Source organism: Penicillium verhagenii (genome assembly GCF_028828195.1).
Source record: "Penicillium verhagenii strain IBT 33310 chromosome Unknown utg000005l_segment0_segment0, whole genome shotgun sequence".
Lineage (NCBI taxonomy): Eukaryota > Fungi > Ascomycota > Eurotiomycetes > Eurotiales > Aspergillaceae > Penicillium > Penicillium verhagenii.
In genome coordinates this window covers 3,786,391-3,807,968 of record NW_026643169.1, presented here as the reverse complement: position 1 = coordinate 3,807,968, position 21,578 = coordinate 3,786,391, and the positions used below count along the sequence as shown (strand labels likewise).

The window sequence follows — 21,578 nt, the reverse complement described above, 5'->3', positions numbered from 1 at the left end:
TTGCCGCATTTCCCGCATTACCCGATGATAGGGTCTCAGGGATGTCCAGGTACGTCACGTATTCTCATTTCAAATCAAGACAGTGACCAGGGGCAGGGACATACAGTGACTTTGTACCTCTGCTTGCTCGTGATTGAGGGGTCAAGACCTCAGGAGTTAATTCGTGAAGCTACTACTGATGTACACTGTAGCTCCTGAGGAGTCTCCAAAGTCGACTTGACGCTCGTTATTGTCACATATTTAGGAGGCTTCAATGTAAAGATACCACTGCTAAGGTATAGAGGCCAGTAATCTTGGTTTTAAGGCCTAATCACCCAAAGCTCATATGTGTGGGTGGTTGATGAAATTTCGTGCTTGCAAAAAAGACTGTCTGCCTGAGGCATCAATGGGTCTACACCACGCTAATCCCAGTGCGGAACGGTGGTGAGAGGTGGATTCGGGGCGGTCTAACCGTCCCAAAGAGGCTTAGGGCGAGCATCCCGGTTAGCTTAAAAAAACTTCGATTTGTGTTTTCACTCTCTTCCTTTCTTCCATCAGTGCTCCTTCCACTGCAATAAAATGCCTTTTGCTTGGAATACCACTTGATTAGGATTCTTCAATGAAGATCATCCAACATACGACTCACTAATGCGAGCTTGCCTGGCAGAAACTCAATTTATGGTAAGTCGTTGTCGCGGTCAGAAATTGTTTCCCACCACGAGCATCATCTTTATGATGATAACTATAACCATTTTCAAACTAGAGTCTTTGACCCCTTCGGGGAATGAAACTTCTGTTATTGCACGTCAGTCTGAGCTTTTCACGCTCGTCTTGATTGTTATCACTACTGGTTGTCGAAATTTACAGAGAGCTAACTTTGCCCTCTTAGGACTAACCAAATCACCCTTCACCGCAGAATTCGACTGCTTCTTTTTTGTAAATGGTAAGCGACCTTGTTTTGCTATTCACACACAAACACACAATTCCCCTTTTATGATGAACGCATTAAGACTGGAAATTACCGTCCAAGGCCTCCGGGTCCCTGACGACAACCTAGGCTTGACTGATCTTTTACAAAATCTCCTGCATTTACATTTCAAACTTGTTTTTTTGAATCATGCTAACTGGAAATTTAAGACAGATGGTAAGCTTGCCAACCCGCGATCTACCCAATATCCTACACGTCCGAAGATGAAATGGCACTGGGCTCCGACGGACAAAAGTTCGGTCATGACGGATACGCCCATTTTGCGGCAGGCCTAGAAAACCTCGCCCACTGAGACATGTCTCATGAATCTTTATCGACTCATACATGACATTGTGACGGGTTGCTAATCAACTCGATCAGTCTCTTCTTTGAAACGACCTCAATGTCAACCCCGTAGAAACCCAAAAGGTAAGCGATTACTTGCTTTTTTCTGTCTTGGTTTCATTTCTCTCTGTCCCACATCTTTTATGATGAACCCTTTAGATGACGAGTCTTATCGGCGTTTGCCATGCAGACAACATCTTTTTTAATACCATTCATGCCTTTCTGAAAGTTTTTTTCTTGAAAATTCTGCATAACAAAAATTTTGAAAACAGTGACTAATTTGTCCTGTCAAACAGTAATCCTTTGTTGTGTCGAATTGCCTTCTGAGCTTCGGCTTTATCATACCGTAGGTGTATGTCACACTCGTTTCCTTCCCAACAATATCACTTTCTCTTGATGAATCGACGAAAACAAAAGACAAGCATATGTCCGAGCCACTGGCTTTGACGAGACCGTCATGCCTGACCAATCACCAATCATTTTCTGATTGTCACAATGTCCATTCAATGCTCGATGCTGATCGTTCTTGAATAGGATTGGCATGAAACTGATCGCCTTCGATATCATCACTTCTTCAAAGTTGCTAATGTAAGTTGACTGTGGATTATGTTTCTTTGCTTGAATTTTCACCCCCCACTTTACATGATGATTTACTATATTATCACGACGGTCAACATAAGGAATTTTCTAATTGATGACCACCGCCTGTGACAGGGCATATTATCTGACACATTTTGTTTACACAAATTTTCTTGCGAATTGCGTTTTTGGGTACCCCTTACTAACGTTGAATTCAGTGAACAGGAATATCTTTCATTCACCACTTGTGCCGGTCTCCGACCGAGGCTAGCCCACAAGGCTCCTCTAGCGTGCAGTAGTTAGAATTTAGCTGATAACAAATGCAAGACACTACACCAAGAACTCACTTTTCTGCTTATTCCACATGTAAAGGATGTAAATCGTACCAGTGCTTGTACTCCGTATTTGCTTTATTTTAAGACACCCCTGCATGCCCAGGGCTGTCGGAGGCTTAACCTTTGAATTCAACAAAATCAAGGTACCCTCCCAGCCAACATTGAAAGGTAAAGACTGTCATCGCCTTCGGAGGCTTCCCGTCTCGCCTTCAACATTCCAGGCTCCAGCTCGTCATCACATGTGGTCGGTTTCGTTACTAATAGTAGTAGGATTGATCTTCACGTATAACTCCCAGGCGACTTGAAAAGGCCTTCGATTCAATGTTCGACATCTTGGAAGTCAAAGGGCCAACAATATGCCCAGTTGCATGTGTGCTTCCAAAGTTGCTTCTGTATTGTATGTACACATGTGCATATGTATACAAATTTTTATTGGTTTCAATGTTCTGATACTGTATATACCATCTACCTATTCAACATTGAAGCTATGTTCAAGGTAAAAAAGTGAACAAGTACGCGTCGTGAAAAGCGGCTGTCTTCAGTAAAAATATTTGACGGGGTTATATTGGGGAGGATCTCAAGTGGTCTGACCTCCTCGTTGAAGATCGACACGGTGAATATCCCTGATGGTGTTGACGATTATATCCTCACTAAAGAGGAGGTGAGAGACGTGAAATTCGGCAGCCACTGCCGACATGTACTTGATTCAGATTATCTCGTGAACCAGTGGCCATCATCAAGTGTCGGGGTGTTCTTTCGCAATCGCGATTCCAGTGGGTAAGACCATGGACTTTGGGCCCCTATTATTGTCCATGGCACATGCGCAGGTCTAGGAGAAGCCAAAAGAGCCAGATTCCCGAGCTTGAATGTGATGAGTACGTTGATTGGCTGTTGAATAGGTAAGTTGATGTGGGGCCAGCGGCCTTGGACCTGTCAGCGTTGATGATAAGCGCTGAACATGGGCCGTGTGTGATGAGAGCCTTCAGGGTGCATATGAGGTTCCCCGCTTCGACCACGACTTTCCACGTTCGTTCTGGCTCTGCTGAAAGGTCTTTGTGTGCTTCCAAATATAGATCATGGCCCCCTCTTCTCCCCCTGTGGATAGCGTGCCAATCGCCTGGGTCCGCACTAATTGGCCCTGCGGACTAGGGTTTAGTTCTTTTTTTTTTTCAAGCTGTCTGGATTGCAATTATTGGAGTCAACCCCTCGTCTCTTCCTCTGCTCTCCCTTTCTTTGTTTGTGAAGATCGGTTTCACAATTCCATATCTTAATTTCATGGGCACTATCATGGTCTCAAGCTGAACGGCGTGTTGATGGGTATATAGTCCCAGGATGAACAGGTGTGTTGGTCTGCTTTAAGCTTCAGAAATACTCGCTTTTCAACATGCGGAGATGTTCAAAAAAGTTGACCACTTGTTATCTCTAGTTGGATGCCTTCAAGACATGCAGGCGACGAGCAGCAATACACTGGCTGGCCGTCGACCGCTGCCAACAATAATCAACCCTCACCAAACCGTCGAGATCACGCGTTGCAGCCGCCTTTGTTGACAACTGCACTAAGTAGCCTTCAATACCACCACGGAACTACCCCCTTATCCTCAACCTCGCTTTCGAGTCCTTTTATACATACCCAATCTCCATGTGTTCCATCTCCGGCAAACGCCAGATCCACATCATCTTCTAGACAGCCAGCAAACTACGGAGTCCCATATAATCCACAAGACTGGGGGCCTGTGGGTGGTGGTGGTGGTGCTGCACAAACTCCATATCCACCTCCAGGCAGTCAGCTTCGTGCCGCACCTCAGCAGAGAGCCCATACAGGTTGGTTTCTCTCGTTATATTATGTATAAGTTGGTAGGTCCGATGTTGACTAAAAGTAGAGGAGTCTTTGTCTCCACCTCCCCCGCCATATTCACCTCCCAGCAATCAAAATCGAGTTTCGCAAGGACAATTTACATCTCCGAATCCAAATGCATCGGTGACACCTTCCGGGACACCCCCGCAAAATTTCCCCAGAAATGGCGAATTTAATGCAAATCCCGAATATCCACGACGCTCAGGACATCGCCCGCGTCCACTTTCCATGTACACACCTGAGACCGAGTCTCATCACCAGCTACCGCCTCCACCTCCCCCACAAGGTCCCCTAGGAGTGAGATCTGTCTCGCACAGTCGACTCGATGGGAGCCAGGTTGTGCCTGGCCCTTACCACGCCCTTCAATCTCATTCCAGGGCTCGAGTATCTCTTTCTTCTTATGATCAAGCTCTTCCATCGCCAGCTATCAGGGATCAATTACCAGGGCCATCCTCTGGTCAATTTGAAGCACCATCAAGACCACCCGCATCACGAAGAGCTGCATCTGCAAGTGCAGTAGTTGGCAGTGCAGGCCCTTCGAGAGAACAAAGCCAAACGAGGAATCGATCTCCATCGAGCAGTGGTTGGGCAATGGGTATGCCAGTTCCACCGCCACCACCAGGCCCACCTCCCACTGTAAGGTCCGTCAGTGTGAGTGGCTCATCAGAGTCTTCTTCCGCGAGAACACCTCAAGGTCCAGTCAAAAGCAGAGCTCGACCGCCACCTTTGATGGGAACTGGTTTGGGAAGTATTCCACCCACACCCGCTGACTGGGTGGATGAAGAGTATCTCAAAAGCCGACCAACTCGGGATGAGCCTTTGCATATTGACACTTCCAAAGTGATACCAGCATCTGACCGAGCTGAATATCTCGACTCTAGTGGCAAGCAACGCGAGGTTCAAAGAACCCCAGGAAGCGGCGGTCTCTTCCGTAGCCCTGCAGTCCGGGACCCAAGCGCCAAGGGTATTCGCGAGAGACGAATTGAGCGACGAAATCGGCAGAGTCAGACATTTGACGATATGAGTGCGGTGTCCTCTAGTGGGAACCCATGGGCCGATGCTTTGGAACAGATCAAGCCGTCAAATTTGATTTTTCCAGAATCAGAGAACTCCCCCGATCCAACACGGCCGCAATCCTCATCGAAGTTTACGCCTAAAAGTTCCCGGAGTCTTCCCTCAGATGGGCAGCTCACTACCTCACGATCTCGAGCAAGCTCCGGGGGCCTGTTCACCGATCAGACATCTTACCCAACGCCAAAATTGGATCAACCCCCGGCTGCTGAGCCCAGTGGATCATCGGCTACATTCGCTCATACACCTCCATTCTCGCCAAATGGCGATTCTTCATCCGCGTATCCCGAAGAGGCATCTCAACCGATACCACCGAAGGCACTGCCAACTCCACCATTGGGCTCGGGCAAGGAGTTCCAGCCACAGCCCCGTCCTCGTGGCTTGTCTCGAGGGCGAGAGGATCGTCCCATCTCGCATATTTTGCATATGCCGAATGACAGCGTTACCATGATGAAGCCACTCTCACCGCGTCGAGTTCCGCTGCAGGCAGCGACAAAGCAGACTTCACTGGAATCTATCATAAAGCAAGATACTGATTTCATGCAAGATGCCATACAGCGACACCGAAAGTTCATTGAGGATGAAGCCGCTGCCCCGAATGAAGCGGAGGCTCTCAGAATTTTCACACAATATATGATTGCCGAGTCGCAGATCAGGCGTAGTAGATATGCCTCCGTCTGGGATTCTGGATCATTTGACTCTGAAAGTGTGCATAGCAAGCTTTTTGAATCACGCCCCGTTCAACCTATAATACAGCTCCCCAAAAAGCCAATCAGACCTGCCCCGATGCTTGAAATTCCTGGGAGTCGACCCGGTAGGCCGGAGTCCGCGTGGTGGAATAACTACCAGCCTTGTCTGTCACCTATCGCGGCTAGTCTCAGCATGAGCAATGACGAGATGAGCTCGCGAGGTCGTGCCCCCAGTCGCTGGTGGGAATCCAAGACTGGATCCAGTAGCGAAGGGGCTGGAAGACGCGTACACCGTACCAAACGTGAATCAAAGTATATGGGATTGGCTCCAGACTCCATGCAGTGGGACCAAGAAAGGACCCCATCTAAGCTTGATGATGCGGGTGCAAACTATACAGACCAGTATGCAGCTTATGGCCCGGATGAATACCCACCAGAGAAGGTCGGCCAGCATGAGGACGACAACAATTACCCCAGTGCAGGCGCTGAGCAGCGATATGAAAAGTTCATTGGTAACCAGAAATTGGACATATCGAGGCTGGTTACTCTGCCTCCGCCGTATCCACGTCATTATCCTGCTGTCAACAATGGGCATCCTGATCTTGTATCATACCGCACAACGGTTCGATCCATTACCGACATATCTGAGATCAAATCTACCAGGCAGCGATATCAGATGGATGTGGATAGAATGACCCAGGAGAACCAGGAGCAGGTTCAAGAAGGTCGCCGTCAATTTAAATCCAATATTCAAAGCCAAATCCAAGAGGGCAGTCTGACCTTTGCGGAAGCTGCTGAGGCCGAGGCTGCCATGACGGTTGAAGAACAGAGACGCGAAGGCGAATTAGCGAAGCGTCAGCTTGACTCATATCAGAAGATGGTACTGAAGCCAATGCATGCTATCGTTGCAGATCGTATCGACAAAGCAACAGCCTGCATTGATGAGCTGAGCAGCAAGCTTTTCGATGATGCACAGCACGAGACCCCCGATCAGGCACAGGAGGAAGGCGACGAGAAGCCCGAGTTATTGGAAAAATTGACTCAGCTCAAATGGCTATTTGAAGCGCGCGAACAACTTCACCGAGAAGCTTTCGATCTGGTCAGCGGCCGTGATGATAGATATAAAACGGTTGCTCTACTGCCATATCAACAAAGCAAGAATGAAGAAAAGCTTCGCGAAACCCAGGCTTTCTTCTCAAAAGATTCCTTGGACCGACGTGTGCAGTACGAGAATGAGGCATTTTCCCGCCTTGAGACGTTCCTGAATGTTATCGAACAAAATGTTGTCCGTGGCGTTGAGAAACAATTATCTGCCTTCTGGGACATTGCCCCCTCACTTCTCGCCCTGGTGCAACAGGTTCCTGAGAGTCTGCATGGCTTCCAGGTTCAGATCCCAGCAAATGAGTATGAGGAGAATCCGAGCTATCATGCTCACCCCTTACAGTATCTCTATTCGCTGCTCTCTCATGCTGAGAAGTCAAGTTACCAGTACATTGAGTCTCAGACGAATCTTCTCTGTCTGTTGCATGAGGTCCGGTCGGCTATGATGCGAGCCAATCGCAATCTCACCGAGGCGGAGAGAATTCAGCGGGGAGAGCCCGAAGAAACAGTTCGTCAAATCATGGAGATGACTCGAGCAGATCAAGAAGTCTCTCTGACTACGGACCTGAAAGATAAAGTGGCTACTGTTGAAGGCCAGTGGACGGAAGCTCTTGGAAGTCAAATTGAAGTGTTGCGAGAAAGAGTTAAGGAACAGCTCATAAGTGAAGATGCATGGGAAGACTTGGAGAGGCTGGAGCAGGAATAGCTCATCATTGATGCCACCTGAAAGATTTTTTTTTTCTTCATACATTATATACTTTACCCTGAGATTTTTGATATCCCCCATTCGTTCGTTAGTTACCAATTTCAGGTTACTGCACTTGAAATTTTGAATGCAGTGAACCTTTTCCATTCAATTAATGATGTCCTTCCTCATAGGTGTGGGAGAACCGACGTTGGCTTGGATTTTACAAAAATCATCCATCAAACATGAAAATCGATGCAATTGACTATGTAAAAATGAACAATTCAAATATATCTCAAATATTGATGGATGATGCATTACGTAGTGACTCTTGAGTGCTCTGCTCTAGCTCTAGCGCTGCCCTTGCAGGGTCCACTCTATCACGTGACTTTACTTTCTAGAGTGTTCCGTCCCTAATCACTCAAATATCCCTCCTTCCTCTTTCCTCTTTCTCTTCATCATCTACCTTCAATCACTCCGTTCAGAAGTTTATCTGAACTTCTCTTGAAATTGTGAGTAACTTCTGGGATTCAGATTGCATTGCACCCTTCCGAAGGATTCATATCCTTCTCCCCGGGCTCATCTCTTGACCCCTCGTGGTCTTGAGCTATCCCGGGTCTGCTCAAATGATGAGACAACAGCTGGCACCAGTCAGATGACGATGGAATTGTTCCCAACGTCTATGCTGATCAGTATAACGTCCGGCATACGCAGCCGTGACCTGATTTTTGTGGCATAATTGCTTCGCGCAATTCACTTTATCTACTTTTTTTCTCCACATAAAATTTCTGCGATCATTCCGCTAACATGAAATTTTCTTCAAGAACCCTTTAGATTCGGTTGGAATAATTTCCTCAGAGAAACAAGAAAGAATTGAAGAAGGAGAAGCACCGAATTCGCAACTCGGCTCTCACACAATCACATCGTCCCAAAATCAGAGTTTTCTTTTTCCATTTTTAATAGTCCCACATTCATCATGGTTCTCCACAACCCCAACAACTGGCACTGGGTGAACAAGGACGCCTCTGGCTGGGCCAAGTCGTACCTTGATCAGAACTTGCCTGTCATCAGTGCCGAAGAAGGGGGTGTGTCCGCCAAAGTAGACAAGGTTCTGTCGATGGATGGCGATGTAGACGTCAGCCAGCGCAAGGGCAAGGTCATTACCCTGTTCGATGTCAAGCTGTCGCTAGAGTATTCAGGTTTGTAGAAATCCACTCGAATTCCTGCGAGCGATCCTGGCAGCTGAGACTGTTTATAGGTAAGACCAAGGACGCCGAGGAGGTCAGCGGTTCCATCAACATCCCCGAGGTAGCCCATGATACCGAGGAAGATGAGTATGTCGTATGTTCCCTTGTACCCGCCCAGATCCGCTCCCTTCATGAAACAAGAAGGGAGGGTTAATTAGAAATCTTGGAAGTTCCAAGAGGCATTTCATTCCGAAGCTAACACGATTTTTTTTTTCTGCTTGTCAGTTCGAGATTGAGAACTATGCCGATGCCGCCTCCAAGCAGCCCGTAAAGGACCTCGTCCGCTCGAAGATCATTCCTCAACTCCGCGTGGCCTTGGCCAAGCTCACCGGTGCCCTCATTCACGAGCACGCAAAGGACCTTCAGCACGCCCCGGGCGTTAACCCCTCCAGCGGCTTCACTCCCGCCCCCATCCACCCCCAAGCCAGCAAGGCCCAGGCTGCCTCGACCACTGCCACCACCACTACATCCACCGGCAAGGTCGCCATCAACACCACCACCGTGACAGCCACAGACGAATTCCGCACCACCGCCGAGGAGCTCTTCATTACCTTCACCGACCCACAGCGCCTTGCCGCTTTCACTCGTGGCGCCCCCCGCCAGTTCGAGGGCGCCCATGTCGGCGGCAAGTTTGCCATCTTCGACGGCAACGTGACCGGCGAGTTCGTTAAGCTCGATTCTCCCAAGCAGATTGTGCAGACCTGGCGTCTGGCCCAGTGGCCCGCTGGACACTTCAGCACCCTTGAGATCAACTTCGACCAGAACAACGTTGATGGTGTGACTCAGTTGCGCGTCGAGTGGTCGGGTGTCCCCGTTGGACAGGAGGATGTCACCAAGCAAAACTGGGATGTCTACTACGTTCGCAGCATGAAGCAGACTTTCGGGTAAGCTCTCTCTCTCCAGCCACCCCCTCCTTCTTAATATTCATACCTCTTTGTCTCCGGCTACCGCCCCCTTCCTTTTTGTTCTTTGTCATTTTGACCATTGCGGACCGTTTATGTTCAGATCGTCCTCCTCGCGCTCTTTCTTTCGAAACAATTTACTAATGACCGTCCTTGTGATTCTTTTCGCTATAGGTTTGGCACTATTCTCTAAACAACTTACCGAGAGTTCAAAAGTCGTTTGATACATAGAGAACAGAAAAACGTGCTTTTCGAGTCTTCGTCATTTTCACGCCCTACATTATTTTTACGCCCTGCAACACGAAAAACAATGAAAATCATGAGAAACAATCATATAGTACATACATACTTGATGTTGATACATCACACTCGTCCGGATTTTTCTCGGACTGGGAGTTTGGGGAAATGAGTCAAGCTTGTGTATGGGAGACCTCCCACACTTGAAGCTGTAGCCCTAACTTTTGATTCCATATTATACCTACCTTTTGGAATATTGGTTTTGCTTAAGTCTTGTTTGAACCTCGTCCGGCTCTTTATTCCGATTCACTGGAACCGGGGTTGGCTTGCGATGATGCTACGATAGAGGAAGTGATGCCTACTATGATAATGAAATTAAGAATCGATCTATCTTAGGATAGAACATAGATGTTGTTACCCAAAATTTTCAAATCTAAGCAGCCTAGACATCCATTGGTCGATCATAGTAGGTAATAGTACAAGTCTTTGTTCCAGACCTCATGTGACTCTATGGCTTTGATAGGAACTTCGGGCATCAAGCTTAAAGCTTAAATTGTAAAAATGATTACATACTACGTTGCAAAAGCTCACGGTGGCTAACCCCATGGTATATGGCAATTACTTGATTCAATTTGTTCAAGTTTAGAAAACATCAAATCATGATCTATCTCATTCTTTGTACTTTTAAGCTATACACACACTTACAGGGTGCGCTCCTCCAGCTCGATGCCGTACTCTTCCTTCAACTCCTTGATGAGGGGACCGCAGATCTCCATGGTCATGGGAGCAAGGACACCCTGGAATGAACGTTAGTGATTGCAATACTACCAAGATGAGATTTGATTCAATGAGATGCAAAACATACCTTCTGGGTGATGGTGCCGTTGAGGACCTGCTTCACGGCAACACCGCAAGGCACACCGACTAAAAACATTATATTAGTACCTGGAAATTGTTCGCCTCATTTTCAAATCGAATGCAAGACTTACCGAGCTTAGCCATGGCCGAGTAACCGGCAGGGTTACCGTACTCGCACAGGGTAGAAGTGCGGGTCTCCTTGGAGCCATCGGCGTTCTCGATCTCGAACTTGTGCTGCAGCATGACCATGTCACGCTCGCCCTCCTCGTACTGCATCTTCTTCTCGAGGACAGCGCAGAGGGTGTCGAGAGCGTTGCCACGGGGAGTGGTGAGCTCGTCGGAGAAGAGGCCGATCCAGCGGAAACCGTTGATGATACGGTCACGCTCGTCGTTGTTGGGGAAGCTGGTCTTGGACTGGATGGCCCAGGCGAGGTCCTTCTCGGAAGAGGAGGTGGCACCCAGAAGCTGGCGGGTAGCCTCCTTCCAGGGAATGGCGCTGTCAAAGACGGGGTTGTGCTCGTCCTTCAGGAAACCGGTGTCAACAAGGACCTTGACGAACTCAGGGAAACCTTGGTAACGGAGGGTACCGCGGATGACGGTCTGGGCCTCGGGGATATCGTAACGCTCCCGGAAGGAAGTAGAATCACGGTTGGGGTAGCCGACGAAGGCGAAACCGGGGAGGATGTAGTAGGGCTTGGCGTTGGCCATAAGGTCGGGGCCGGCGATGTCAACAAGCTTGCCATCGCGGTAAATGCGGGCAGCGTTGCGCAGAGCCAACAGAACACCTCTAGAAGCAATGGTTAGTCTCTGTAAACAGATGTGTCATCCAATGTCATTTGTTCGCACCTGCTGCTCCACGAGAACTTGTATCCAAGAGGGTTTCCGCTAGCCTCGGGGGCGGGCTAATTTAAAACCGTTAGTATGTCACAGCGACCATTATTGCATTTCAACTTACGAGACCACCTGTTCAAATTGTTAGTAATAATCAGTTGAAGATATATGTGAACACTTACCGCAGAATGAGACAAAGCCAGTAACCTTGGCGCCAGCAGCGTGGGCATCGGCAATAGCCTTAACGGCGTAAAGGTGGTCGATACCGGGGTCCAAACCGATCTCGTTCATGACAGTGATGCCAGCGGCCTTGGCCTTGGCATCAAGCTCCTCCATGGCGGGGGAGACATATGAGGTTGTGACAACGTGCTTCTTGGTACGGATGGCCGACTCAATAACGAGAGCGTGGAAGGCTAATACCGCGTCAGCATTCTCCTTTTATTCCGAAATGTAGGAAGAGGGGTATACTGACTGTAGGGAATCAAAGAGATGACAAGGTCGTGCTAAAGTGATATTATCAGTTCCTCCACGATCTTCCCGACCGCAACCTGGGTTTCCCTTACCTCGCTGTTGGCCTTATCGAGAGCAGCAGGGTCGCTGACATCGAGGGAGATGGCCTTGGTGTGCTTGAAGCCAGCGGCGAGCTTCTCGGCGCTATCGAGGGTACGGCAAGCTGATTGTCACGGAATGATGATCAGCAACTATGTCATCGCAATGGTGTGTAAAAGGGTCTCGTTGAGCTGTTGCGGGACATGGCGGGGTAACTCGGCGAGGACCCTGGACAGGGATTCTGGAGGCAATTCGAGATCAATGGAACATACCAACGGTAACCTGAACTCCAGCCTTGTCGAGAACATCAACAGTGGGCTTGGTGACTAAAAATAATCAATAATGTGAGCAATTGAACCTTGGAACAAATGTTGAAGCAAAGGCGACCACATTGCGGGGCAGCAAGGAATCAGTCAGGCACTGGGAGAGGACACAAACATACCGAAGCCCGAGCCCAGGAGAAGGACCTTAGAACCAGCAATTTGAGCGACCATCTTGAATTCAATTGAGATATAGATAGATGAGGAATCAGAGTCAAGAACTGGAACTTTCCCTTGTGTGCTTGAGTCACCCCGTCACGTGGCCGGTATCGGCGCGGGGGGTTAGTAATGCGGAGTCGGGGTCTGGATTAGGAAAGAAACATGCATAGGTAAAAGTGATATTCTAGCTATATAACAATAGTATAGGGTGTATCGAAAGAAATGCTGCCAATGCTGCGGGGATATATGGACACAGGAATCAAGTCGAGCGTCACTCAAACTCCAAACTCCGTTGAATGCTGGAAAGAATACAGGAAAGACGAGGCCGGGAATAACCGAAGAAGCTCTAAATAGCTTTCATCTTGCTCTGTCGCAAGATCATGGAGTCTGCGTCCTCTTCGCTGGGCTCTGCGTTATCACCAGCAAAGTTTCCCTCGGCATCTGGGTTCTGTCGGGACTTTGATATGCGTCGCTGCCACCGAAGCAGGACTGGTAGGAAGTGCCATAGGTCAAATTCTGGCCACAGAACGTCCAAAAATACGATCTCGGTATTTTCTTGACACTGCCACAGCATGAAGTCACTCAAGCGCTCCACAGCCGAAGTTCGTACAAGGAGGTCCAAAGGCGGGGTGCCCTTGGTCAACATATGGTCAGACAGGGTTTGGCGGGAGATAGTTTCGGGAGACATGAAGGTCGGTTTATCGCCGTGGTTTAGATTTCCATTTCCATGAGATCCATTCTTATCGAGGTGAAGAGTAGCGGAAGATGAAAAAGAAGAGCCGGACTCATAGACCCGGTTGGAGCGATCGTTCCGCAGAATCGAATCGTCGTCCTGGGTAGAAGACTCCGCCGACGTAGACCCAGAGTCGCTCTGCGAGTCTTGTAGCTTGGATCCTTGATTCTGGGCACGTATATTATGTCTGATATGCGATTCGGAGAAGGGGGTTCGAGCAGTGCCGTTTAGCTCAAGCGGCGTGCTGTAGTCATCCACGGTATCACGAATAGCGCCAGTGATCTCGTCGCGGGAGGTGTAGGGGAAGCAGATGTTCAGTACGCGGTCGCCGTTGCGACTAGTGGAATCGACAGCCTTGTTGACAGCGGCCAGAACATCGGGCTTGAGGAGATCGAGTCGGCCAAGAACGCGCACCTTGGCTCCGTACCGGTCCAACAGATCTCCGTGCTGCGCCATTTGTGACAACTTCACCCTAGCCATGTCCATCAGAGCATCGACCTCGAATTTCGAGCGCTTGAAATTCTCGATACTGAAGGCGTAGATGGTAACGACCTTCACTCCGCTCTTATAGCAAACTTCAAGAATCTAAAGTCAGGAGGAAACAGGTCAGCATGGAGCGCGAAAGATCAATTTGTGAAGCGAGACTCATGGCACAGAGCTGTTGAGGTCTGCTAGCGGGTCAGGGTCGGGGGTAGACTCACCCTTGCCAGTGCCTCAAAACCGAGATTATGTCCCTCTACCGTCTCAATTCCATGCGACCGGGCGAATCGGCGATTTCCATCCATGACGAATGCCACATGTTGAGGGATCGGGCCCTGGCGGAGTGCGCCAACCAAAAGCTCCTTGAGATTCGAGATAGCAAGCTCGATCGGCGGAGAGGAAAGGAACCAGTTCCGCAGTCGTGACAAGTGCATTGAGCCCGCCATGTTGAGAGCACACACACACTAGACCAAGCTGACACAGCTGGGTCAAGGAGCTTTGGATAATCGAAGCAAGTTCGATCCGAAGGGAAATCTGGCAGTAAAGGGAGGTCAAGGCGGAAAGGTTCGTATAAACGTGGGACGCGATGTCAACGGGCGACGTGGTCAGTTATGCGGGCTAGACTTGGCCAACGACTCCGTACAATCCCGGAACTATGAAAAGTACATGAATAGAAATAAACAGGTTCGAAACAGGTTGGAGACCATGCCAGGCTGCACTATTTTCTTCTTCTTTTTTTTTTTTTTTTTACGAATTCTTGGCCAGATGTGTTGGGGTTGTATTGTATTTCGATTACTCGTTTACAGCAGTGGGAAGCCTTGATTTGGATTATTTCCAAGCGCATTCTTGACCTATCATTGAGAAATTCTGCTCAAAGGTTTGCCCCTATGTTTTTAATGTTATATGTAAACACTTACACAATCGCATCTATTGAACATCCCACGTTTACACGCCACCACAGTTCATAACCAATAGAGTGCTTTGCCCCGCAATACCGGGACTCCTATTAATATCAAGGATCAACGGAATTTAGATTATCTTAACCTCGGCGCTGATCTAGCTCCTTTTAAGGTCAATGTCCGAGGAGCAAAAAGTGACCTCAAAAGACATGTGCATACCAACTTTGAAGCTACAATCACTCAAGCACTTTATCAAGGATCTAGATCAAATGTTTGTGTTTTTTTTTCTCTCTTTCTCGTAGAGTAAGGTAAGTTAGGAATGTACAGCAGATATTGAAAGGTCAAACAAAACACATGGGATATCTCGTATATACACTAAAGGGACAGAAAAGAGTCGCAAGTTTCTGAAATCCAACATCGCCGAACAAGGAAGTACTAGTACGGATCAGAATCAGAATTCAAACAGGTAGCTGTCATAGCAGGTCATAGATCTTTTCGGGATTCATCGCCGCTAGATGGGGTTCTTGTCCCCGAACTAGCCATATCCCAGCTGCCATCTTCACTCCGGCGACGGCGTCTCTCACCGCGCTCTCTCATGGCATCTCGAATCCGCGAGCTGACGTCTTCCAGGGGGTCTTTGGGAGTCATGGGGCTGAGCGGCTTAAGACCATGCCGAGAGCCAGGGCGGGGCGCCGCAGAACTGCTGCGACTGCGGTTGCGGCTTGGCGGTCTTGTGGAGAAGAAGCCAATGTTGGCCAGGTTGTGGAACGATTCGTTGCGGGGCAAAGGCTCCGCACTGAGCGATGTATCGCCCAGATCGGCATCACCGACCCGCTTGAGATCCGGTTCTTCATCAGCTGCATCATAGCTGACCTCACGGAAGGGATCTGTGACAATCCGGGCAGCGTCAAAGTCAGGGAAGAGTTCTGGACCCATGGTATTGATGGCTTCTGTGACTTGCTGGGCAAGGGACACACGCTTCGCTCGGAGTTTCACCAGCGTGTTGGCCGACGAAGGGTTCAGAGAAAGAACAAGAGGTCGAAGGGATTTGACAATGTCCATGCCCACCTCGCCAATACGCAGAGCAGCAAAGGTAACTGTGGGGAACATGACCATGCCGATCATGACAACCAGCCAGAGGGGGACCCATTCAGGAATGAAGCCCTGAACTCGGTTCCGGTATGTCCAATAGGTAAATGCTGCAGAGTAGAATGCGTAAACGGCCGGAGCAAATGCAAGTGCAATCAGTAGCTTCCAGGTTGCCATAACATCCCGACCCTGCAACTTAACGCTGGAAGCAGCCAATGCTTCCTTGGACTTTTTGATTGATAGATACTTGGTCGCAACAAAAACGGGGGCGAAAAGGATCAAACCGGGCAACGTTCCAATCGCCAGCAGAGCCAATTTACCCAAGCGGTAGATCAACATAATAACGACCTGTAGAATAGAAAACTTGGCGTAGGCCACCTGGTGGTCTCGGATACCCAGGATGCGAAGTTGCTTGTTGTAGTTCACAATAGAGTTCCGAAGGTTTACAATCCGTGGGTCATCTTTGAAATGCGCGTATCCCTTTACGAGTCGACGGTTGAGCTCCACTACTCTCGGAAGGGGAAGTTTCTTTCCCTTGGTGTTGTACAGACGACGGGCCGCTTGGATAACCTATGATTTGTTAACTTTTGTTTCAACGCACCAGAACAGGGGAACCTTACCATGAGTGTATCATAATCCGGGCTGGTAACCGTAACGGCGACAAGACTTTGGTAGATGATATCCAAGAGAGCACCGACGGACTCACGACGCTCGCCTTTCTTGAATTGCTCCACCAGTTCCTTGGGGACTTCGATTGGCTTTCCAAACTCAATGACTGCACGAGAACGGAACTTGTGGGCGTGGAAATAGTTCATGCCAGTGGGAACAATCTTTAAACCACAATCCGGGTTATCCGCCAGAGTACCGAGTGCCATGAGAGCCACACCAGCTAAAAAAAAGTTGAATTAGTAAACTTATGGCGGCCAAAGAGTTAACGATGCAGCTTACCTTTGAGGGGAAGCAGCTCAGTACGGTCATGGCTACCACCCTCTGGGAAGATGCCTACACAGCCGCCAGCATTCAATCTCCCAAAGACAGCTTCGTAGACAGCAGTCTGATCCACGTGTGGCGCAACCTTGAACTTGGTGCCCTTGAAATCCGAGTTGTTGTTTGTGACATCCCCCAAAAATTTCCCATCCTTGTCAATATCTTCCCTTCCTGTAAGTTGGAACAACGCATCCCTGTGCTTGAAAGGCTTTTTCAGGACAAGTTCCTCCGGTCCGCGAATTTCCGCGATGGCCGTGCTATGCGAGGTCCCCTTGATAGTGGGTAGCGCAATTGTACCCTCCACCTCAAATCCTGGGCCTTCAAAGTTTGTCCCCACACCTCGCAAAAGGGTCGGTTCGTTGATGGGGTCGGGTAGGTAAATTGTGCCGGTGCCAGGTTTCAAGTTATCCATGGCGCGAGCCACCGGGAGAGTTCCAATACCCTTGGCGAGCATCCCAATGAACTTGCGCCTGAAGGACTTCTCCGCAATTAACCATGAGATTCGACGGTGCGCTTCGCTGCGAATGACGCGCATGAGGACGAGGGAATCAACAAACTGTGGCGGAAGGGATGGGATTAGCTACACGCTGTTGGTCTTGTTGGTCACACTTCAAGATTGTTCTCTTAGCATACCTGATTCGCATGAGGAGCGGCGACAATGATAATTGGTCCACGACGAGGGATTTTCCATGATCCTCGTGGATGAACCTCGCGGAAGAAGAGATCGATGAGCACCGAGAAGGACCACAGCACTAGATCGTAAGACCACCCGATGAGGGGTGGGATTTTGGTCTGTTGCTTGCCCATGGTGCCGTTTTTGACCTGGTAAATGACTCCAGGAGGCTCAAATGGGCGTGATCAGCGGGATGGGGAAAAGTCACGGCGTTGACATGAAGCGTTGCAGATGAGCTGCACGAGCTTGGACCCGCCGGAACCTGACGTCGGTAAAGAGAGCTTGGTTTTTTTTTTCTTCTCTTGTTTTCCTTGGCCCCACCAAGTGGAGTTCTGTTCTGTTTATGCAGCGATGTTTGTGCAGCCCACAGATAATAATGGGGATAAGTCAAATAGAAATGCAAAAAAAAAAAAAAGAAGAAACACTGAGTTAAAGAAGAGATGGAAGAACTTAAGGGGGGGAAGCAATAAACGTGAACGAATCCGGAAAGTTTGGGGATCCGGGCTTTTTAGCGCGTTCGCTTTTGCTTCAGACGCTTCTAGAACAAGAATCCACTCACACGACTATAGATTTTATAATCTACTAGATTTCCGGAGTATCTTTCAAGTTAGTACTTGGGTATAGGTATAGTACTCAGTACTTGACTGGTCTATTATTTGCCCACGTTCCATGTTTGGGCCCAGTGGCCAATTCCCCAAGTCCATGTATTGGTCCAAGAGCTGCTCATGTTATCGTCATGATACATGGACTTGTATGGACTGGAAACATTGAATCTCGGACAAAATAAGATCTCTTCTAGAGCCCCAACGGTTTATCTGCATAGTGCAACTGTTGGGGAAGATGCGTCTAAGCCCGAGAAGGAAGTTTGCTTTGCGCTCAGGCGCGGGGATCTACGAATACGAAATAGAGCGGGGAGTAGTACTATAGTACTAGTATCTTAAGAGCAATTCTGGTGGCTTTCATTGTTCTTGGGGTTTTTTATATTGAGAATTTGCTTTTTCTCCGAGAAAATTAAATCTCTTGGAAAATACAAAATTTATTACCAAAAAATGCTCTGTAATGTACTGTACAATCATCGACATAAAATATATACATTGCATAATGAATCGAAGACCAGTCATCGTTGCAGAACTTCCCCGCTTGCCCCGCAACTGGATGATTTTCCAACTCTCCTTCCGCGACACCGGTTTCAGGGTTCCAGACCCTGAATTCTCATCTTTTGGACGTTCAGGAACCTGCAAATTTCCTGTGGATCGTCAAACCCAGAACTTTCCCCTCTTATCTTAGTTCTCCCCACCCCTCTGCCCACTCGCATGATTGCCAACATTGAAAGGCCAGAATGTCTATCAAGTATGTGCATGCCCAGGCGCTTATGCTATCTCCCCTGCTTGGTACTTAAGATCGCTTGAGATACTAGCCTGCATATATATGTGGATTACATTAGCTAACCTGGACCTGCAGCTGGGTGATGCTCCATGACCAGGAAGGCTTTGTCCGCCTTCCCAACGAACGCTTGATATACACCTCCCCTCCGCGCACCACCCTCGCGCTAACACCACCATCCGGCTACAAAGGTCCGGAGACCTTGTCTTTCCAGAGTAGCGCCGGTTGTATCTACCTGACCAACCAAAGGGTCCGTCATGTTTTCCTTGAGCTCTCTCGTATGGTCCAATGTGCTGTGCTGACCGCTGGTTGATCATAACAGGTTGTCTACCTTCCTTCCCAAACATCCGCCAGTTTCCAATCATTTTCATCCCCTTTACTCAACGTCTGCGACTCTCACGTTTCTGCCCCATTCTTCGGTCCTAATGTCTGGACTGCACTTGTAAAACCCGTCGCGGGAGGAGGCATCTCCCCATCCCTTCCGGCTATCCAGCTCAAAGTAACCTTCAAAGAGGGCGGTGCATTCGACTTTCACACCAACTTTGAGCGCATCAGGGAACGGTTAGAGCAAGTGGTGGAAAACACAGGCGAGGGTGCTCGTGGACTACGAGGCGTGGATCTTGCTGGGGTGCATTTAGAGGAGCTGCCAGCCTACGAGGGCCCGGGTTCGAACAATCCTCACGAACCTCCCACTCCCACCGCCACATCCAACCCACCGGCGAATAACCAACGAGCGTCAGTTATTGGACCCGAGCCCATGGAGCCTCCACCAGGATATGAAGAAGTCCAACAACAGAGTGTGGCCGATGCATTGGAGGAGCGTTTGCGACGAGACAGTTGATTTGACTTGATTTGATTTGACCTGGTCTGATCTTGAGAATCAAGAAGCATGAATAGCAAATCCGAGGATCTTTCTTCATTTAAGACTTGAATTTTCCGCCGATGCAGAACCGGGAATCATGCATGTATGATATGACTTTCCGCTTTAAGACTCGAGCGCGGTGCCGGTCCCTGCGCGGGAAGTTAGAGAGCGAACGGTAGGGTGAATATGCATTCATGCGCCCTGGGAGTGATTTCCCAAACAATTGGCAACTCAATTAGCAACTCGATTAGAAACGAGGAAAACAAAACAACATAACAAATATGGCTTAACCTCGGAGTCCTTTTAAATCGACATGGAGATTATTCCGGAGCAATAAATCAAGTTCAAGCATTTGTCGTAGTCAGCGAAAGCCGTCAGCCAATCACGTGTGGTACAATTGTGCTCAGCGCCGGGGCGTCCCGATTTTCCAGTCCGAGCTTGGAAAACCAACACTCAATCATCAACCCCTACCTACCAATACCCACCATCTCTCACGGTCCCTGTCCCCCCAATTGACAGTCACAATGGGTTTCGCCGACTTCTTCTCTGACGTCTACTCCTCCATGGGCTTCGCCGAGGCCCAGGCTGAGGCTCCCGCCGCCGACGTTGAGACCTCCACCCCCCAGGACGAGCCCGCTGAGAAGACCGAGGAGACCACCGAAGAGTCCTCCGAGGAGACCGAGTCTGCCGAGGAGACCCCCGCTGAGGAGTCCGAAGAGGCCACTGAGGAGGAGCCCGAGGCTGAGGCCGAGGAGGAAGAGGAGGAGGAAGAAGAGGAAGAGGAGGAGGATGAGCCTGAGGATGTCAAGCCCAAGCTCGAGGAGGGTGAGTGATTCTTGTTTTGATTTCATTGTGCCTGATTCCATCTGCATCCTCGATGACCCGGTCAAATCTACTTGTCAATGTGTCGCCGGTCGGAGATGGGGTGTTTCGCATTCCTTGTCCGAGGCAATCGGACTCATCCGTTTGTCTTATGGATTTTAATGGCACCCCAATTGCACTCTTCTCATCTCAATCATCCTGTTTTTATACGCGACTGACCTGATGTTCTTGCAGAGTGCGCCCATTCCGCTCAGTGCGCCCCCTACAAGCACCACTACGACGAGTGTGTCGAGCGCGTGACCCGCCAGGAGGAGGATGAGGACTTCAAGGGTGCCAAGGAGGACTGCGTTGAGGAGTGTAAGTTTCCCAACCCCGTTCAATTCTCCGTGAATTGAGCCAATTCAGATGCAATCTGGCATTCATTAAGTGTATTCCTTCGAGTTGCAAATCACTAACTATGCTTTTTAGTCTTCCACCTCACCCACTGTGTCACCGCTTGCGCCGCCCCCAAGCTCTGGCGCCAGCTCGCATAAGCGGATCGCTAGGTTTATCCTTTTGGCGCGTGATTCGCTCCCCATGTTCTCGTGTCAACGCTACATTGGCATTGACATGAGCAACGCCAGTGTCAAAAGCAATCCTGTTTCTGTTTCCCTGACGGCTGTCAACCTACGCTCTGACAGCCTGCCGACAATATACTTGGTTTGAGAGCACGGGGTTACCCGGAAGAGAGCCTGGTGGGCTGTCTTTCCATGTACTCCCCTGTACGCATATGGTGTTTCAAGGCAGGGAGGAAGAAATCATTGGGAAAAGAGAAAAAAAAAAGCATAATAGATATCCTTTCTTTCTCTCTGCCTTGCATGTACAGATAGCTGGTCTTCCGCCTATTCGAACTGTGCTTGTGTTTTTATTTTCTGTTTCTAAGACGAATCTCATCCAGATGT

General features: G+C 49.1%; 7 protein-coding genes across 7 annotated transcripts; 4 read left to right on the top strand and 3 right to left on the bottom strand.

Moving 5' to 3' along the window:
• Positions 1 to 3,537: 3,537 nt before the first annotated feature.
• N7466_004923 (uncharacterized protein) lies at positions 3,538 to 7,627 on the top strand (the record flags this gene model as incomplete). The annotated part of the gene is made up of 3 exons (XM_057164320.1): positions 3,538 to 3,545; positions 3,632 to 4,026; positions 4,086 to 7,627. 3 exons carry the CDS (start codon positions 3,538 to 3,540, stop codon positions 7,625 to 7,627), a joined length of 3,945 nt encoding a protein of 1,314 aa, XP_057023001.1.
• A 955-nt stretch (positions 7,628 to 8,582) lies between these two features.
• On the top strand, positions 8,583 to 9,948 carry N7466_004922 (AHA1 family protein; the record flags this gene model as incomplete). The annotated part of the gene is made up of 4 exons (XM_057164319.1): positions 8,583 to 8,805; positions 8,865 to 8,947; positions 9,079 to 9,737; positions 9,930 to 9,948. The coding sequence occupies 4 exons, from the start codon at positions 8,583 to 8,585 to the stop codon at positions 9,946 to 9,948; spliced, it is 984 nt and encodes a 327-aa protein (XP_057023000.1).
• Positions 9,949 to 10,693: 745 nt separating this feature from the next.
• lys9 (saccharopine dehydrogenase (NADP+, L-glutamate-forming)) lies at positions 10,694 to 12,724 on the bottom strand (the record flags this gene model as incomplete). The annotated part of the gene is made up of 10 exons (XM_057164318.1): positions 10,694 to 10,789; positions 10,858 to 10,916; positions 10,982 to 11,637; positions 11,697 to 11,752; positions 11,806 to 11,813; positions 11,864 to 12,094; positions 12,154 to 12,184; positions 12,245 to 12,354; positions 12,503 to 12,556; positions 12,673 to 12,724. The coding sequence occupies 10 exons, from the start codon at positions 12,722 to 12,724 to the stop codon at positions 10,694 to 10,696; spliced, it is 1,353 nt and encodes a 450-aa protein (XP_057022999.1).
• Positions 12,725 to 13,055: 331 nt separating this feature from the next.
• N7466_004920 (undecaprenyl diphosphate synthase family protein) lies at positions 13,056 to 14,368 on the bottom strand (the record flags this gene model as incomplete). The annotated part of the gene is made up of 2 exons (XM_057164317.1): positions 13,056 to 14,027; positions 14,144 to 14,368. 2 exons carry the CDS (start codon positions 14,366 to 14,368, stop codon positions 13,056 to 13,058), a joined length of 1,197 nt encoding a protein of 398 aa, XP_057022998.1.
• A 936-nt stretch (positions 14,369 to 15,304) lies between these two features.
• Positions 15,305 to 17,704, bottom strand: N7466_004919 (putative glycerol-3-phosphate acyltransferase Sct1; the record flags this gene model as incomplete). The annotated part of the gene is made up of 4 exons (XM_057164316.1): positions 15,305 to 16,480; positions 16,531 to 16,799; positions 16,859 to 17,453; positions 17,531 to 17,704. 4 exons carry the CDS (start codon positions 17,702 to 17,704, stop codon positions 15,305 to 15,307), a joined length of 2,214 nt encoding a protein of 737 aa, XP_057022997.1.
• A 1,205-nt stretch (positions 17,705 to 18,909) lies between these two features.
• N7466_004918 (GRAM domain-containing protein) lies at positions 18,910 to 19,794 on the top strand (the record flags this gene model as incomplete). The annotated part of the gene is made up of 3 exons (XM_057164315.1): positions 18,910 to 18,920; positions 19,032 to 19,203; positions 19,276 to 19,794. 3 exons carry the CDS (start codon positions 18,910 to 18,912, stop codon positions 19,792 to 19,794), a joined length of 702 nt encoding a protein of 233 aa, XP_057022996.1.
• Positions 19,795 to 20,339: 545 nt separating this feature from the next.
• N7466_004917 (cytochrome b-c1 complex subunit 6 family protein) lies at positions 20,340 to 21,170 on the top strand (the record flags this gene model as incomplete). The annotated part of the gene is made up of 3 exons (XM_057164314.1): positions 20,340 to 20,640; positions 20,872 to 20,994; positions 21,106 to 21,170. 3 exons carry the CDS (start codon positions 20,340 to 20,342, stop codon positions 21,168 to 21,170), a joined length of 489 nt encoding a protein of 162 aa, XP_057022995.1.
• Between the last annotated feature and the right edge of the window lie 408 nt (positions 21,171 to 21,578).